This window comes from Podarcis vaucheri (genome assembly GCF_965113315.1).
Source record: "Podarcis vaucheri genome assembly, chromosome: 6".
Taxonomy (NCBI): Eukaryota; Metazoa; Chordata; class Lepidosauria; order Squamata; family Lacertidae; genus Podarcis; species Podarcis vaucheri.
The window spans coordinates 97203645-97221993 of record NC_138764.1 but is presented as its reverse complement, the minus strand read 5'-3'; the positions used below and the strand labels follow the sequence as shown (position 1 = coordinate 97221993).

At 46.9% G+C, this 18349-nt stretch overlaps 1 protein-coding gene across 1 annotated transcript in view; it reads left to right on the top strand.

Moving 5' to 3' along the window:
* RBBP8NL (RBBP8 N-terminal like) overlaps positions 1 to 4252 on the top strand; it is a 32128-nt gene extending 27876 nt beyond the window's left edge. The window contains exons 12-13 of the mRNA XM_082226623.1: positions 1055 to 1181; positions 3873 to 4252. Coding sequence (XP_082082749.1) covers positions 1055 to 1181; positions 3873 to 4003 — 258 coding nt within the window. The 3' untranslated portion in view covers positions 4004 to 4252. The remainder of the gene's footprint in view (positions 1 to 1054; positions 1182 to 3872) is intronic.
* The last annotated feature ends 14097 nt before the right edge of the window (positions 4253 to 18349 follow it).

Here is an 18349-nt window from a genome sequence, read left to right as displayed (position 1 = left end):
ATCAAACCTTATGCTCTCAACTAAGTCGAGAAGCCACTAGAGAAAGGGGGCTCCATGTGGTGTGCCAGGATCCTGCTCCAATGTCACATGTGGGCAGACAAGTGTAGAGACAAAGTGGGCAGCTCATGAGATGCATGGCCTTATTTATCATTAGGCAGAGTGAAGCAACTGCCTCAGGTGGCAGATTCTGATGGACATTTGAGTACTTTCCCCAAGGCATTCCTGCCGAGCCCCTTGTCCATTCCCCTGAGCTGGAGGGCAGAGATTTCTGCCGCATCTGACCTGCCCTGTGCCCCCTATGCTAGCCAGCTGGCATCAGCTGCAATTGGCGACCCTGCCCCATTGCCAGTTTTCCAGTCAGATTCATCTGCCAGCCCAGCTGGCTTCTGTATGTGCAATGGGGAGCACCAAACGTTTGCCCTCTGCCCCAGGCAGCAGAATGTATTCGGCTGTCCCTGCTAAATCAGTCCCACCAATCACTAAAAGGAAGACTTGCAACAGTCACATCCCAAAATGAAGTGCTGGTGCCATGGTTAAAATACAGGAGGTGAAAGCTGGAAGGAATGGAAGCTGTCTTTCCAAAGCTGAGTTTCTCAATTGGTAGAGTATGAGAGTAAATCTCAGGGCTGTGGGTTCGAGCCCCACATTGGGCAAAAGATGCCTGGATTGCAGGGGGCTGGAATAGATGATCCTTGTGGTCCCTTCCAACTCTATGATTCAAGTTATGACCTTAATCCTAATATAGCCAGGATAGCCAACTAGCATGGCCAATGGTAAGGGCATCACTCTGGCTAATCATACACTGTTCACCTAGAACGACCTATGAAAGGACTTGACTTTAATCCAAAATGAGCTGTGTTTGACTTGTAGGCAGGGTTGAAAGAGCGTCTTGTTTGCGGAATACAGAAGGAGGAAAAGATTTTTTCCGATCAGACCTGATTTTTGAGTGCAAAACCTGAGCACAACTGAAGGAAGAAAGGTGGGGTTCCCAAATGCTACGGGACATTTAACTTGCACATCTGCAACTCATGTCTGAATAATTTCCCCCTAATAGGTGATTGGTACTTGTGATGATGAAAGCCTCCAAGCGGCTCCCGTGAAAGAAAAATATTGTTGCACAACTGAGATCACCCAGAGATTGCAAAAGAAGCGGAAAAGGGGACACGATTCGCTGACAAAGGGTACAAACAAGGGGTTCAGAATCATGTATTGTGAGATACAGCCATACCTTGGGTTACAGACGCTTCAGGTTGCGTTTTTTCGGGTTACGGACCGCCAAAACCCGGAAGTACCAGAACAGGTTACTTCCGGGTTTCGGTGGTTGCGCATGCGCAGAAGCACTAAATCACGCTTTGCGCATGCTCAGAAGCACCGAATTGCAACCCACAGATGTGCAGATGTGGGTTGCAAACGCTGCAGGTTGCGAATGTACATCCCGCATGGATCACGTTCGCAACCCGAGCATCCACTGTATACTATTTTTCATGTCTTACATAACACTGCACCTGTTTACTTAGGCCACATTCACATTTAAATTGCCTATGTTGCCACTTGTTACATTGTTCGGAGACCCCTATCCCCCTCACAGAGCTATGATTTCCAGAGTAGTTTAGCAATCCATCCCTCTTCACAGAGCTATCTCTGAGAATTGCAGCTCTGAGGGGGGATTTGGGCTTCCTAAGAACTCTCAGCGCCTTTAACAGCTCCCAGAATTCTTGGGGGGAAGACAGTTTAAAATGGCACCATTGTGCTTTAAATGGATGTGGCCCTTGTCCACTGAACTTTGTTTGTTCTGGTGGCTCATTTGAGAAAAGAAAGAACTAACTTTTCCTACGCACAGGCCAGGCACTCTCTTCTGCTCTCTGAATTCCAGGCTATGCAAATGTTTGTTCACAGTGATACAGTCCGCTGTGATAAGGCACGCAGAAGGGAGGACTCCAGAGTCTTGGGGGCCAGGCTGGCTTTCTGGTAAAGGGTTAGCCCAAGCCAACCTGGGAGGGAGAAGAGAGTAGGAGAAAGGCTTTGCAACACGTAAATTGAATAGGTGCACTAGGTACACAGTTCAGTGTTTGCTTAGCCTTTCCGGAGAAATGTTATTGACTTGCAAGGAATGCATTTTCACAAACGGTGTTTATTGTTAAGCCCCATTCCCTGTAGAGAGGGAAACCTCTTAACAATGGAATGTGTTGTGCTGGTGTTTCCTGCAGGTGACAAAGTAGGAAATGGATAAAGGTTGGGCAATTGAAAAAGGGCGGAGGGGACAACCAACAACCCTCCCTTCCTCTTCACAGTTTAAATACTTTTCTCCACCTCCAAAGCGCTACCACTGGCTCTGTTTGTGCAGTCAAAAAGTGTGTGCTTGGCTGTGTGTGTATGCGTGTGAGTTAGAGAGAGCAATGTTGACCAAGTATGTGAGAGAGATATTGTTGTCGGCAAGGCAAAAGGGCTTGTTTGACAAGCTTCCGTTCCTATCACATTGCCTTTCTGACAGGTCTGATGAACCTGTTAAAATTGCAAAGGGCAAGACAATGAATGGGAGGCAGTGGCAGCAGGGGTGGGGTGGGGTGGACACTGCTATTTTCAAATACCAGTGCTTGCAAATTTAATCCAGGCCTGCAAGCAGCTGCCCATCTGCCTTTACATTACCGCTCTCAAAGGTAATAGGGGAACACGGGTGGCGCTGTGGTCTAAACCACTGAGCCTCTTGGGCTTGCCAATCATAAGGTCGGCAATTCAAATCTGCACAACAGGATGAGCTCCCATTGCTCTGTCCCAGCTTCTGCCAACCTAGCAGTTCGAAAGCATACCAGTGCAAGTAGATAAATAGGTACCACTGCGGCGGGAAGGTAAACAGTGTTCCTGTGCGCTCTGGTTTCCATCACAGTGTTCCATTGTACCAGCAATGGTTTAGTCCTGCTGGCCACATGACCCGGAAAGCTGTCTGTAGACAAACGCCAGCTCCCTCGGCCTGCAAGCAAGATGAGCGCCGCACCCCAAAGTCGCCTTTGGCTGGACTTAACCGTCCAGGGGTCCTTGAGCTTTTTTTTTTTACTGCTCTCAATGCAGCAGGTTCCTGAAATGCTGAATCCAGTGTCTGTGACCAGAATGAGGATTTAGGACAGAATTTCGCCCCAGCTTTTACAGAACCTGCATCAGGGGCAAGGATAGCCATTTGTGTTTATTTTTTTCCAACCAGGAAGAAAGAACACTGAAATTATTGCAACAGGGAAGGATGGGATGGAACGCAAGTCCAGCACCAACAATCAGTCAGGTTGGGCCGTGGCCAAGGACTCAGGGGCTTGGAAGGGCCCCCAACCTAGCTGTGTCACCATTCATCACTCTCATTGTCTGTTTTGTTTTGTTTTGTTTTGTTGACGGTGGCTCATCTTCGGCACTGTGCCAAAAGTGCCATGAAATCTGGCCCTCATGCAACCAAGTCATAGACAGGTAGCTGCTCATTTGTGTAGCTCTTAATGTGCGAACTGGGCAAAACGTATTCAGGAAACCCGATCTTTAGACTCCACAAGCTGCTTCAACCAATACTTCTTCCCAGGGATTGGGAATGGTAGCTGTCTAAGGGAATGGGGGTCACCTAACATCTCCCAGCACCCTTAATGAACTACAGTTCCCAGGATTCTTTGGGGGAAGCCAACGACTCTTTAAAGTGGTACAATGCTGTTTTAAGTGTAGATGGTGAATAGGGCCTAAGTTGGATTTCACACTTGGTGATCTATTGCAATCGCTCTCCTGATCTACCTTCAGCCCCCCTCTTCTATATGAGGTGCCAGAGACTGAAACAAAACTTGCCCAGTTCGTTATCCCAGAATGCACTGCAAACCTGCTAACGCCTTTGTCTGTTTTGTTCTTCGCAGCCTTTAAGAAGCCTGTTCAAGGCAGGCGTAATGGCAAAGCAGCCCAGATCCTAGCTGACGTGCAAGAAGATCTAAAAGACACAGCAAACTGCAGCCCTGCTTCCAGCCACAATGAAGATGAAGAGACATAGCCCGAATGTGCTTTCTCGCTGTAGCAGATCCTACCACTTGAACCAGTGTCAGATATTTCTGCTATGATATGAAGCCCTTCAGTGGCCAGTTATTCTCATTGACATCAACCAGGACAGCTCAAGCCTGCTCAGGCGCCATTGCTTCACATCCCTGACCGACAAGTGAATTCATGTGGACTAGTACGGTAACTTACTGACAGTCAAGGCACTCTGGAGAGCTTTACAAAATTCTTTGGTTAATTCTCTCGAGATTTTGGCAGTGAGGTGGTTTGTTCTGCTCGGCTATTCTGTGGTTCCTTTTGTCCAGGTCTTGCCAGTTCTCTGGCATTCAACCAGATTGGCCCTGCCATACCTTTGCTGTGATTCATTAAGTGTTGCATCAAGAGACAACTGCAATGTAAGGACAGAGAGACCATGTTCTGCATGCTTCCACGGCCAATACAAGACATCCCTATGGGACCGTTGTCTTTCCTTCCTTTTATAAAATCAGCAACTCTGCAGGGGCCTGGAAATCCAATGTCCTGTAGCCCTCCCTTGTGGGTCCACAAGGGAGGACCCTACAGCCCTCCCTTGTGGGTCCACAAGGGAGGGCTGTAGATCAGTGCCAGAGCAACTACTCTGAATCCAAAAGCTTCCAGGTTCAATTTCCAGCCTCTGCAGGTGAGACTGGGAAGACCTTTGCCTGAAATACTAGACACCTGCTGCAATGCAGTGTAGACAATGCTAAACTGGATGGACCAGTGTTCTGACTTCCTAGTCATACCCACCAACTGTATATATTTTCCCAGGACATTCCTGGAATTATAGAATCCATCCCGGCTTCTGATTAAATCCCGAAATGTCCCGGGGATAAGCTGGTGCTTACAGCCAGCGTTGGCACTTGTAGCAGTGTTGCTGACCCGCATGGCAGCCTGACACCAAAAGACACGCGTCCTAATTTTCTTCAGGGGAATGTTTGAAGGTAGGCTAGGTATCTGTCAGGCATCATTGGTGCGCTGCAAATCCCACCAAATGCACTGGGGAAACAGCGGCAGAATAAGGTCGCCCTGCGAGGTACAAGATAAGAATAAATGGGCTGAACTTTGACAGCAGCTTTCCTTCGTCAAAAGGGTGTATTGGGCCAAGATGGTGAAAGCATGGTTTGACTAGTCCTGGAGCACTTCCCAAAGTGCATCTTAAGAAGGTGCTTATTTCAGATATTGTTGCACCTGTGATCCCCTTACACACACATCGGAAGATTCAGCAAGGAGAGGGCTCTAGCTATTGCACATGGCTGATGGGGAAGTCTGAAGGACCAGTGATAAGAAGCAATATCTGCTAGCCACATCCTCATGGTTGCCAGTCCGAAGTAGTCTCAGGGCCAGAAATGAGGGTAGCTTTTGATCTACATCAGTTTTGCAGGTGGTGGGTTCTGGTGACAAGGAAGCTATCACACCTTTGAAGTTAATAGGGGGAAAGGTAAAGGGATCCCTGACCATTAGGTCCAGTCGTCACCAACTCTGGGGTTGCGGCGCTCATCTCGCTCTATAGGCCGAGGGAGCTGGCGTTTGTCCACAGACAGCTTCCAGGTCATGTGGCCAGCATGACTAAGCCGCTTCTAGCGAACCAGAACAGCGCACGGAAACGCCGTTTACCTTCCAGCCAGAGTGGTACCTATTTATCTACTTGCACTTTGATGTGCTTTCAAACTGCTAGGTTGGCAGGAGCAGGGACCGAGCAATGGGAGCTCACCCCATCAAGGGGATTCGAGGGGAAAGGTGCCACACACTAAACAAAAACTTCTGGATCTTGATATGCACAGCGTACAAAAAACACCTACGTATCACCAAGTACCCAGTTTGATTGTACATAAATGCTACATTGATTAAACCACTGCATAGTTTACCCTAACATAAGTGATCTTATTTTATGTGAGCTCTGTGTTAAGGATTTGGGGGGGGGAGGTTATAGCAGCTGCTCTCCATATTTCAGGGGTGAACAACATGGGAGTTGACTGCAGACTTCCTGTTCAGGGCCATTAAAAACTAAAAGAGATTGTGAAGAGCTTCAAAAGGGCCTCTCCAAACTGAGCAAATGGGCAATAAAATGGCCCAGTTCAGTGTAAGCAGCTGTCAAGTGATGCTTGTGGTGGCAATAAATCTTAATTTCACATATACACACATGGGGAATGAGCAGGCAGTGACTGACCAGCGACGAGACCTTCAGGTCGGAGTGGATAGCTCCGTGAAGATGTTGATCCAGTGTACGGCAACTATTTTTAAAAAGGTAAATTCCATTCTAGGAATTCCATGTGTGCTGTTCTACTCACCTCTCCCTCAATATAGCAGAGTTGGAAAGGAGCAACTGAAATGTGATCAAGGGGCTGGAGTGCCCCCTGACCCATGTGAGAAAAGGTTGTGACATTTGAGACTTTTTAGTTAGGACAAAAACCAAGTAAGAGGTGAAATGATAGACATTTACAAAATTATACCTGGCTTGGGGAACATGAACTGGGTTTTTCTCTCTCTCCCTCTCTCATGACTCTAGAACTCATAGACATGCAGTGGAGCTAATTGTTGGAATATTTAGGATAGATGAAAGAAAATACTTCTTCACACAATCCAGAGCCCGATCTGAAAGGAAAATTTTTGGGCTCGATGAGTTGAAGAGGACCTGATCTGGGATGACCTTTAAAGGTAAAGGGACCCCTGACCATTAGGTCCGGTTGTGACCAACTCAGGGATTGCGGCGCTCATCTCGCTTTAGTGGCCGAAGGAGCCGGCGTACAGCTTCCGGGTCATGTGGCCAGCATGACTAAGCCGCTTCTGGCGAACCAGAGCAGCGCACGGAAACGCCGTTTACATTCCCGCCAGAGTGGTACCTATTTATCTACTTGCACTTTGATGTGCCATCGAACTGCTAGGTTGGCAGGAGCAGGGACCGAGCAACGGGAGCTCACCCCGTCGCGGGGATTCGAACCGCTGACCTTCTGATCTGCAAGTCCTAGGCTCTGTGGTTTAACCCACAGCACCACCCGCGTCCCTTTGTCAACCAAAGGATGACCTTTGGCTGGCTGCAAATTAATTGAACATTTTGGGGGGGGTCATTTGCATGGGAAGTTAGTTGGCTCTTCTTCCATCACACATCTATGCATATAAATTAGCATGGGCAAATGTTATGCACATTTGTGTTCATGAGTCCATGCCCTGAATATTTACATACCCAGCAAATGACTCTGGTGCCCAGAACACAACTCATATACAGAATCCTCACAAATGATGTGGATAACACAGGCCTTCGTCGAAGGGATTCCAAAACATATTGGCAGCTTAAATGTCAAAGTTAGACAGAGGACAACAAGGTGGCCAAGCTGTAAGCAGTGCTGGCACTTAGCCCTCGGTTCACACTGACCTTGGGAAGGTCATTCATATCCTGTTGTTCCTGAACCACATCGCCAAACAGAGTCCAGATACTGTCAAATCATGTTTTCCCACAAGTACAGTTCTTGGTAGTGCCCTGTCCATCACTTCATCTGCTTGCTGTAATCTGTGATGATCTTTCCCGACAAAGGTTTTCAGCAGTGCTGTTTCCCTTGACGGGTTGGTCCAAAGGTTTTCTCCATGCCTTCGTACATTTTGCGAATGTTGCCCGCGTCAGCAGCGAGTTGGGTGCTCTGACGCAGCTTTAGCCATTAGTCGCTGGCACATGTGGAAATGGTGGGGGCACTAAATCCGTTGTCATTTTCCAAAGGGCCCTTGCCTCTTTTGGTCTGTGCCTGCCACCTAGTGGATACAGAATGGTACTTCTAAGGTTGGCATGTGTCCTCACATAGGAAGGACACTAGCAACACCTTTATCACCTTATGAAACACACACACACACACCAGACTTGCAAAATCAGGTTTTGTGAGTGATATCCAGATGCTCCAAACTCAGTGGCCTGGTTTCTCCCAAATCCCCAACTCCTGGCACAGAGGAAGTATGAGATGTTGCTACCTTTCTTTAGTGTGCTCAATAATTTTATGTGCTCCAATTGTGACACCACCAGCCTAAAACATGAGGCATTTGGGTGTCCACTGTGTTGAAGAATTACCTTCACAAATGGGCTCTGCAAAGCACAGTTCTAGGATAGGTTTCCTGGAACAGAAGTCAAAGCAAAGACATCCTTAGTTTTCAAACTGGGGTGTTGTGGTTTTTTTTAAGTTACAGGTAGGTAGCCGTGTTGGTACAGTGTGCATACTGTAGATAGTTTTCACTCAGGTCCACATATGCAAATAAGGGGTTGAAAGTGACGTTCAGTGATTGGATAGTTACAGAAAGTGGTTACTGTTGCGTTGTAGTGGAGCGCTATATAAGCAGGCTGGCTGAACCATTCAGTTCAGTTCTGTTCTGGGTCTGTGAATAAATAAGAGCTGTTTGAAGAATCGCTGTGTCGTCTGATATTTTCACCCACATCTTAACAGTAGGCCTCTGAATACCAGTTGCTGGATGGGAGAATTCCTACATTCCGATCCACTCCACCTGATGAACCCCAGCCATTTCATTTTCATGGTTGGGACTCTTCTCATCAGTACAGTTGTACCTCTGGTTAAGAACTTAGAATCATAGAATCATAGAATCATAGAGTTGGAAGAGACCACAAGGGCCATCGAGTCCAACCCCCTGCCAAGCAGGAAACACCATCAGAGCACTCCTGACATATGGTTGTCAAGCCTCTGCTTAAAGACCTCCAAAGGAGGAGACTCCACCACACTCCTTGGCAGCAAATTCCACTGTCGAACAGCTCTCACTGTCAGGAAGTTCTTCCTAATGTTTAGGTGGAATCTTCTTTCTTGTAGTTTGGATCCATTGCTCCGTGTCCGCTTCTCCGGAGCAGCAGAAAACAACCTTTCTCCCTCCTCCATGTGACATCCTTTTATATATTTGAACATGGCTATCATATCACCCCTTAACCTCCTCTTCTCCAGGCTAAACATGCCCAGCTCCCTTAGCCGTTCCTCATAAGGCATCGTTTCCAGGCCTTTGACCATTTTGGTTGCCCTCCTCTGGACACGTTCCAGTTTGTCAGTGTCCTTCTTGAATTGTGGTGCCCAGAACTGGACACAGTACTCCAGGTGTGGTCTGACCAGAGCAGAATACAGTGGCACTATTACTTCCCTTGATCTAGATGCTATACTCCTATTGATGCAGCCCAGAATTGCATTGGCTTTTTTAGCTGCCGCGTCACACTGTTGGCTCATGTCAAGTTTGTGGTCAACCAAGACTCCTAGATCCTTTTCACATGTACTGCTCTCAAGCCAGGTGTCACCCATCTTGTATTTGTGCCTCTCATTTTTTTTGCCCAAGTGCAATACTTTACATTTCTCCCTGTTAAAATTCATCTTGTTTATTTTTGCCCAGTTCTCTAATCTGTCAAGGTCGTTTTGAAGTGTGATCCTGTCCTCTGGGGTGTTAGCCACCCCTCCCAGTTTGGTGTCATCTGCAAATTTGATCAGGATGCCCTTGAGTCCATCATCCAAGTTGTTGATAAAGATGTTGAATAAGACCGGGCCCAAGACAGAACCCTGTGGCACCCCACTAGTCACTCTTCTCCAGGATGAAGAGGAACCATTGATGAGCACCCTTTGGGTTCGGTCAGTCAGCCAGTTACAAATCCACTGAGTGGTAGCATAGTCAAGACCGCATTTTACCAGCTTCTTTACAAGAATATCATGGGGCACCTTGTCAAATGCCTTGCTGAAATCAAGGTAGGCTACATCCACTGCGTTCCCTTCATCTACCAGGCTTGTAATTCTGTCAAAAAACGAGATCAGGTTAGTCTGACATGACTTATTTTTCAGAAATCCATGCTGACTATTGGTGATCACAGCATTCCTTTCTAGGTGCTCACAGACTGTTTGCTTAATGATCTGCTCCAGAATCTTCCCTGCTATTGATGTCAGACTGACTGGGCGGTAATTATTTGGGTCCTCTCTTTTCCCCTTTTTGAAAATAGGGACAACATTTGCCCTCCTCCAGTCTGCCGGGACTTCGCCTGTTCGCCAGGAATTCTCAAAGATGACTGCCAGTGGTTCTGAGATCACATCTGCCAGTTCTTTTAATACTCTTGGATGCAGTTCATCTGGCCCTGGAGACTTGAATACATCTAAACTAGCCAAATATTCTTGTACTATCTCCTTAGTTATTCTGGGCTGTGTTTCCTTTGCTGAATCATTTGCTCCAAATTCTTCAGGTCGGGCATTGTTTTCTTTATCGGAGAAGAAGGCATTGAGGAGTTCAGCCCTTTCTGTGTCCCCTGTTTGCATTTCACCATCTTCTCCTCTGAGTGACCCCATTGTTTCTTTGTTCTTCCTTTTGCTACGAACATACCCATAAAAGCCTTTTTTGTTGCTTTTAACCTCTCTAGCAAGCCTGAGTTCATTCTGTGCTTTAGCTTTTCTGACTTTGTGTCTACACGTGCTGGCTATTTGTTTGAATTCGTCTTTGGTGGTTTCCCCCCTTTTCCATTTTTTGTACACATCCTTTTTAAATCTTAATTCAGTTAAAAGTTCTTTAGATAGCCACCCTGGCTTCTTTAGGCACCTTCCATGTTTCCGTCTCATTGGTATTGCCTGACGTTGTGCTTTTAGTATCTCCCTCTTAACAAACTCCCAGCCATCATGAACTCCCTTTCCTTTTAGTATTACTGTCCATGGGATCTCACCCAGCACTTCCCTAAGTTTTATGAAGTCGGCTTTCTTAAAGTCAAGAAATTGAGTCCTAGTATGCTTGGCTGCTCCTTTCCGCTGTATAGTAAACTTCAGAAGAGCATGATCACTCGCGCCTAATGATCCTTCCACTTCTATCCCACTAACCAGGTCATCAACATTGGTTAGGACCAGATCTAAAATGGCTGTTCCTCTTGTTGCTTCTCCCACTTTCTGGACAATGAAGTTGTCTGCAAGGCCAGTGAGGAATCTGTTTGACCTTATGCTCTTGGCTGAGTTTGACGTCCAACAAATATCCGGGTAATTGAAGTCCCCCATTACTACTATCTCCCTTCCTTTTGCATGCTTGGCCATCTGTTCCAGGAGAACTTAATTCGTTCCAGAGGTCTGTTCTTAACCTGAAACTGTTCTTAACCTGAGGTACCACTTTAGCTAATGGGGCCTCCCGTGCCGCCAGCCCGCGATTTCTGTTCTCATCCTGAAGTAAAGTTCTTAACCTGAGGTACTACTTCCGGGTTAGCAGAGTCTGTAACCTGAAGCGTTTGTAACCTGAGGTACCACTGTACACACACCCTTAGGTTCATTTCTTTGTTCTACCACCACTGGGACATGCAAAAGCTCCTTCCTCTCATTTCTGGTTCTTCTTTCTTTGGAAATACTTGTCGTCCCCTTTGACTCCTTTGTAATCTCTCCTTTCTTAATTCACCATGGGCGATGCTCTTTTGCCTTATACCTGCTTCAGTCAATGTCAGCGGTTAGCAAACTTTTTCAGCAGGGGGCTGATCCACTGTCCCCCCAGACCTTGTGGGGGGCTGGACTATATGGGGGGGATGAACCAATTCCTATGCCCCACATATAACCCAGGGATGCATTTTAAATAAAAGGACACATTCTACTCATGTTACAGATAGGTAGCCGTGTTGGTCTGCCATAGTCAAAATAAAAAAATTCCTTCCAGTAGCACCTTAAAGACCAACTAAGTTAGTTCTTGGTATGAGCTTTCGTGTGTATGCACACTTCTTCAGATACACTGAAACAGAAGTTGCCAGATCCTTCTATACCAAGAACTAACTTAGTTGGTCTTTAAGGTGCTACTGGAAGGAATTTTTTTTTATTCTACTCACGTAAATACACGCTGATTCCTGGACCATCTGCAGGCCAGATTGAGAAGGCAATTGGGCCAGATTTGGCCCCTGGGCCGTAGTTTGCCTACCCATGGTCAATGCCTTGCTCCTGTCTCTTGTTACTTTCCCTGGTTTTTGCCTGACTCTGTTTCTTTCTCTGCCTCCCTCTTCTCAATGCTCGTTCTTCCTTGGCATGCTCCTCTCCTACCTTCAAGCACATGCTTTCTTTCACTCTTCTTCTCTTCTTCACAGGCTTCTGTCCGTCCACATTCCCTCTGCCTCTTGCGCTCCCACTTCATCTCCTGTGCAGTACAGTCATAAAGGTAAAGAGACCCCTGACCATTAGGTCCAGTCGTGACTGACTCTGGGGTTGCGGCGCTCATCTCGCTCTATAGGCCAAGGGAGCCGGTGTACAGCTTCCGGGTCATGTGGCCAGCATGAGTAAGCCGCTTCTGGTGAACCAGAGCAGTGCACGGAAACACCATTTACCTTCCCGCCAGAGCAGTACCTATTTATCTATTTGCACTTTGACGTGCTTTTGAACTGCTCGGTTGGCAGGAGCAGGGACCGAGCAACAGGAGCTCACCCCGTCGTGGGGATTCAAACCTCCGACCTTCTGATTGGCAAGTCCTAGGCTCTGTGGTTTAACCCACAGCGCCACCCGCGTCCCTTACAGTCATAACTGTACAGTCATACCTCGGGATAAATATGCTTCAGGATAAGTATTTTTGGGTTGCGCTCCACAGCGACCCAGAAGCAACGGAGCGTGTTACTTCCAGGTTTATCTGCTTGCGCATTCGCAGACAGTCAAAATGACGTTACGCGCATGCGTAGAAGCAGCGAAACGCGACCTGTGCACGCACAGACATGCAGTCGCATCTTAAGTTCTATTCAGGATGCGAACAGGACCCCGGAACAGATCGCATTCACATCCCAAGGTGCCATTGTATGTCTGTTTCGCTTTCTCAGTGGCTGGTGTAGTGACAGACTCAGAAGTCCAAGCCACACCCTTTATAAGATTATACAATTACCTTGTGATAATAATAATAATAATAATAATAATAATAATAATATACTCAATAATAGGAAATGAGGTACCACAAGATAGAGATAAAATGTTTCCATATGCAGCTGCAGCAGCCAGGTTACTACTTGCAAAGAATTGGAAAAGAAAGGAAATTACATACCCCAAAAAGAGGATTGGTTATATAAATTATCTGAATTTATAGAATTGGCAAAATTAACTGCAGCAATAAGATAACAAACAAATCAGAAATTAAGGTCACAACGGATATGGTTTGAAGAATATATGAGTAAACACCTGCTCTAAAGATAGCATGCTGATATGCTTAGACTAAGCTGTAAAGTTGACCTAGAAAAAATAACAGTTTAATAAGAGACGTAAGGTAGAGATACATGAATTGCAATGTAAATAAGAACTTTAACGTAACAAAGATGGCGAGCATTGGCGGAGGGAAGCCACATGAGTGTATTATTATTTACCTATTTTATGTATTTTTCTTTTTCCCTTACCTTTTTTTTTGTTTTGTTTGTAAGTGTATGTACATTACTGTTTTGTATGTATGTCTAAATAAAATAAATATATATAAATATAAAAGAAAAAAGCAATAATAATAATAATAGATTCATTGCCACTATCACTGGTTATATCAAGACTGGATTACTGCAGTGCTCTCCACTTGAGGCTTCTTTTGTTCTTGATCTGGAAGCTGCAGTTAGTGCAGAATGCTGCAGCACGATTGCTGACAGGAGTGAGATCTTGTCAGCATCAGGAATGCCAGCTTAGCCCTGTGAGTGTGGGTGCCATGCAGCCGAAATTTGTGAGTGCCAGGCCCTTTCATGGGGAATTTTGTGGGTGCTTGAGCCCCCAGGGAGCCGGCAGCTATGGTCAGCATATAATGCCCGTGCTCACCAATTTGCAACCAGTAAATAATAATAAACTATTCATGCCAATCTCCAAGTATGTGTTTCAGTTAGATCTACTGTTTTCTGGGCACATGCATTTGGAGTTTTCAAACATCTTCTGTCAGAGTGACATTCTGCTGGGGATGCAACTTAACGCATTAACTTTTCCTTTCTTACCTACACGGGCTTTTCCAGACAATCCAACAATCCCAGGTCATGTGATGTCATGTCATGTGATGCACCCTTCACACATGCTACACGATATCCAGTCCCCACATCGCCCAGGGACAACAATCCTGGAAAATTCAGGTTGCGTAATTGTGTCATTATAGTTTGTCATTCTTGGGAGAAAAGCAACGACAAACCTAGACAGCATCCTAAAAAGCAGAGATATCATCTTGCCAACAAAGGTCCGTATATTTAAAGCCATGGTTTTCCCAGTAGTGATGTATGAAAGTGAGAGCTGGACCATAAAGAAGGCTGATTGCCAAAGAATTGATGCTTTTGAATTATGGAGCTGGAGGAGACTCTTGAGAGTCCCATGGACTGCAAGAAGATCAAACCTATCCATTCTGAATGAAATCAGCCCTGAGTGCTCACTGGAAGGACAGATCCTGAAGCTGAGGCTCCAATCCTTTGGCCACCTCATGAGAAGAGAAGACTCCCTGGAAAAGACCCTGATGTTGGGAAAGATGGAGGGCACAAGGAGAAGGGGACGACAGAGGATGAGATGGCCGGACAGTGTTCTCGAAGCTACGAACATGAGTTTGACCAAGCTGCGGGAGGCATTTGAAGACAGGAGTGCCTGGCGTGCTCTGGTCCATGGGGTCACGAAGAGTCCGACACGACTAAACGACTAAACAACAACAACATAGTTGACCGGAAGGTCTTATGTAACAAACCCACTTCTCCAAAAGATTGGATCTTTTTTGTGATAAGGGGTGACAGGAAAATGCACTGGAAAGTAATGGATGGCGCTTGCTTTGACATGTCATCTAACAATCTGCAAACAAATCAACTGAATATTTAATAAACAGGTTGTCTGCGTATCTGCAATGGCTACTAGGTCCTGAGTTCAAGAACAGAAAAGCAACAGAGCCATTTTTATTTTTCTGATTGCCAATGAAGCAGAATGCTGGAAGATTTGGGACAGATAAAAGAAATAACTTCTTCACACAATCCAGAGCCTGATCTGCAGGAATAATAATTTTTATTTCTCTGATGGCTGGAGGTACAATGACTGTGCAGAATTCTTTAAAAAGGAAGATCAATACGTGTATAGCAGCCAGGCTGTTCAGTCATCGCTACCTTGGAAAGAGAGGAAGATGCTAATATGTGACTAAGTTATTTCACCACCACTGAGCTATAGTTTCTCCTCTGGGCAATACCCGAGGGTTTGTGCTCCACAATTAAGCAAGCAAACAGTGATGCATTTCTGAAAACTGGTTTCTGTACTGATTTGGAAAATGTATTTCCTTAGCCCCTCACTCTCTGACCTCTCATTGTTTTCCTCTCCTTCCTTCTATGTGACCACGACCACCCACCAAAAAAAGCCCTGCAACTCCTTTGACGATGAGTCACATACAACGGCTTCTGCAGCATGTGGAGAAGAGGGATGTTTTTGATTCATTCGTTCATATCCGTGCTGTATGCCCGTTTCATTAAGAGGATGCATCGCTCTCCGCAGTCTGGAGGGGCATGAGTAAATCAATCAGCTCAGTCTTTCTTAAACGCTTAATGTCATAATAAAACTCTGAGTCATTTCCCAAGGCATATGAGCTATTGGCACCATACATGCTGCTGTGTTCATTGGCATTTTCCTTCTCTGGAGCGTGGTACAGAGCCTTTTACAATCACAGAATCACAGAATTGTAGAGTTTGAAGGGAACCCAATGGTCATCTAGTCCAACCCCCCTGCGATGCAGGAAATCTCAACTAAAGCATCCAGGACAGGTGGCCATCCAACCTCTGCTTAAAAAACTCCAAGGAAATCCATTCCGCTGTTGAACAGCTTTTACTGCCAGAAATTCTTCCATTGGTTTGGATCCTAGTGTCTGTAGCAAGAGAAAACAAGCTTGTTTTCTGATCTGGCCACAGTGATCCATGCGACGGTCACCTCCAGACTTGATTATTGTAACTCGCTCTATGCAGGGCTGCCCTTGAAGCTGACCCAGAAACTCCAGCGGGTGCAGAATGCCGCGGCGAGGCTCCTTACGGGGTCCTTGCCGCAGGATCACATTCATCCAGTGCTTTATCAACTGCACTGGCTCCCGGTGGAGTGCAGGGTCAGGTTTAAGGTGCTGGTTTTGACCTTTAAAGCCCTATGCGTTCTAGGACCCACGTACCTACGGGACCACCTCTCCTGGTATGTTCCACGGAGGACCTTAAGGTCCACAAATGACAACATTTTGGAGGTCCCAGGTCGCAAGGTGGTTAGATTGGTCTCAACTAGGGCCAGGGCCTTTTCAGTACTGGCCCTGGCTTGGTGGAATGCTCTATCACAGGAAATTAGGGCCCTGTGGGACTTGACATCTTTCCGCAGGGCCTGCGAGACAGAGCTGTTCCGCCTGGCCTTTGGTTTAGACTCAGTCTGACCCTTATGTTTCCCTCCCCTTATGGTTTTGATCTATGGGCTACTTTTAAAAAGAGGCTGCATCTTAAACTGCATTTTAACCTGTACAGTGGTGCCTCGCAAGAGGAAATTAATTCGTTCCGCAAGTTTTTTCTTCTTGCGAGTTTTTCGTCTTGCGAAGCACGGTTTCCCATAGGAATGCATTGAAAATCAATTAATGTGTTCCTATGGAAACCGCTTGCCAGGCTGGCGGTGCGGAGAAGGGCTTTTCTCCCCACCGCAAGCCTTCAGGACAGGTATGGGAACAGAGGGGAAGGGGCGCAGTGCTTCTCCTCTGTTCCCGGGGCTTGCGGTGGGAGGAGGGTTTTTCCTCCCCACCGCCAACATTCAGAACAGCATTCTGAATGTTGGCGGTGGGAAGGAAAACCCTCCTCCCACCGCAAGTCTTCAGGACAGCCTTCCGAAGGTTGGCTCGGGGAGAAGGGCTTTTCTCCCCACCGCCAGCCTTCGGAGGAGCCTTCCGAAGGCTGGCGCGGGCAGAAGGGCTTTCCGCCCCACCGCCAGCCTTCGGAGGAGGTCCGAGGACAGTGGGGAAGACGCGCTGCGCTTCCCCGCTGTCCCGGAGATTTCCCTATGGGCTTTCGTCTTGCGAAGGAAGCCCATAGGGAAATTCGTTTTGCGAAGCGCCTCCAAAACGGAAAACCCTTTCGTATAGCGGGTTTTCCGTCTTGCGAGGCGTTCGTCTTGCAGGGCACCACTGTATTTTAAATTGGTTTTCCCCCTCCCATTATGTTTTTAGTGTGCTTTTATTGGTGTTAGCCGCCCTGAGCCCAGCTCTAGCAGGGGAGGGCGGGGTATAAATAATTTTATTATTATTATTATATTATTATTATTATTTCCTTTTCCATGAGACAGCCCTTGAGATATTTGAAGATGGCTATCATATCTCCCCAGTCTCCACTTTTCCAGGCTAAACATAATGAACTCTGGCTTGGTTTCCAGACACTGATCATCTTGGTTGCCCTCCTTTGCACACGTTCAAGCTTGTCAATATCCTTCGTATGTTGTGACGCCCAGAACTGGACACAGTATTCCAGGTGGGGTCTCACCAAGGCAGAATAGAGTGGTACTATTACTTCCCTTGATGTGGAATTATACTTCTGTTGATGCAGCCTATAATCGCATTTGGGTTTCCCCCCTGCTGTATCACACTGTTGACTGCAATGCTTGTGGTCTATTAAGACCCCCAGATCTTCTGAAGGCTTGCACCTGTGCTCATTGAGAAATTTGCCTTTATCTCCTCCTCCCAAGGCTGGCCTGCTCATGAGTTGGACTGATGCAGTCACCTCGGGCAGCAGGAATCCTCTTGGAGCTTCTCACCAGAAGCCACTGTTGTGCAGCCCTAGTAAGACACACTCCAGCAGCCAGGAGGTGGCGGGACGAGGTGGCCCCTGTCTCCTCTTAATGTAAGGGTGAGGAACCTCAGGCCACTAGGCATCCCTATTTGGCCTGCCCACCTGCCCTATAAAAAGGTAAAGGGAACCCTGACCATTAGGTCCAGTTGTGACCGACTCTGGGGTTGCGGCACTCATCTCGCTTTATTGGCCGAGGGAGCCGGCGTACAGCTTCCGGGTCATGTGGCCAGCATGACTAAGCCGCTTCTGGCGAACCAGAGCAGCGCACGGAAACGCCGTTTACCTTCCCGCCGGAGTGGTACCTATTTATCTACTTGCACTTTGACGTGCTTTCGAACTGCTAGGTTGGCAGGAGTAGGGACCGAGCAACGGGAGCTCACCCCGTTGCAGGGATTCGAACCGCCGACCTTCTGATCGGCAAGTCCTAGGCTCTGTGGTTTAACCCACAGCGCCACCTGCGTCCCTTTACCTGATGTCAAAACGGTAAAGGCAAAACAGAGCTGAAAGCGGGGTTGCAAAACTCTGTCCACAGGGCATGTCAAGAGTCAACAATCAGCTGATACAGTAGTTGGGCCTTCCATGAACAATGCTATGCAAAAATGGATCCCCTGCCATCATTGTGAC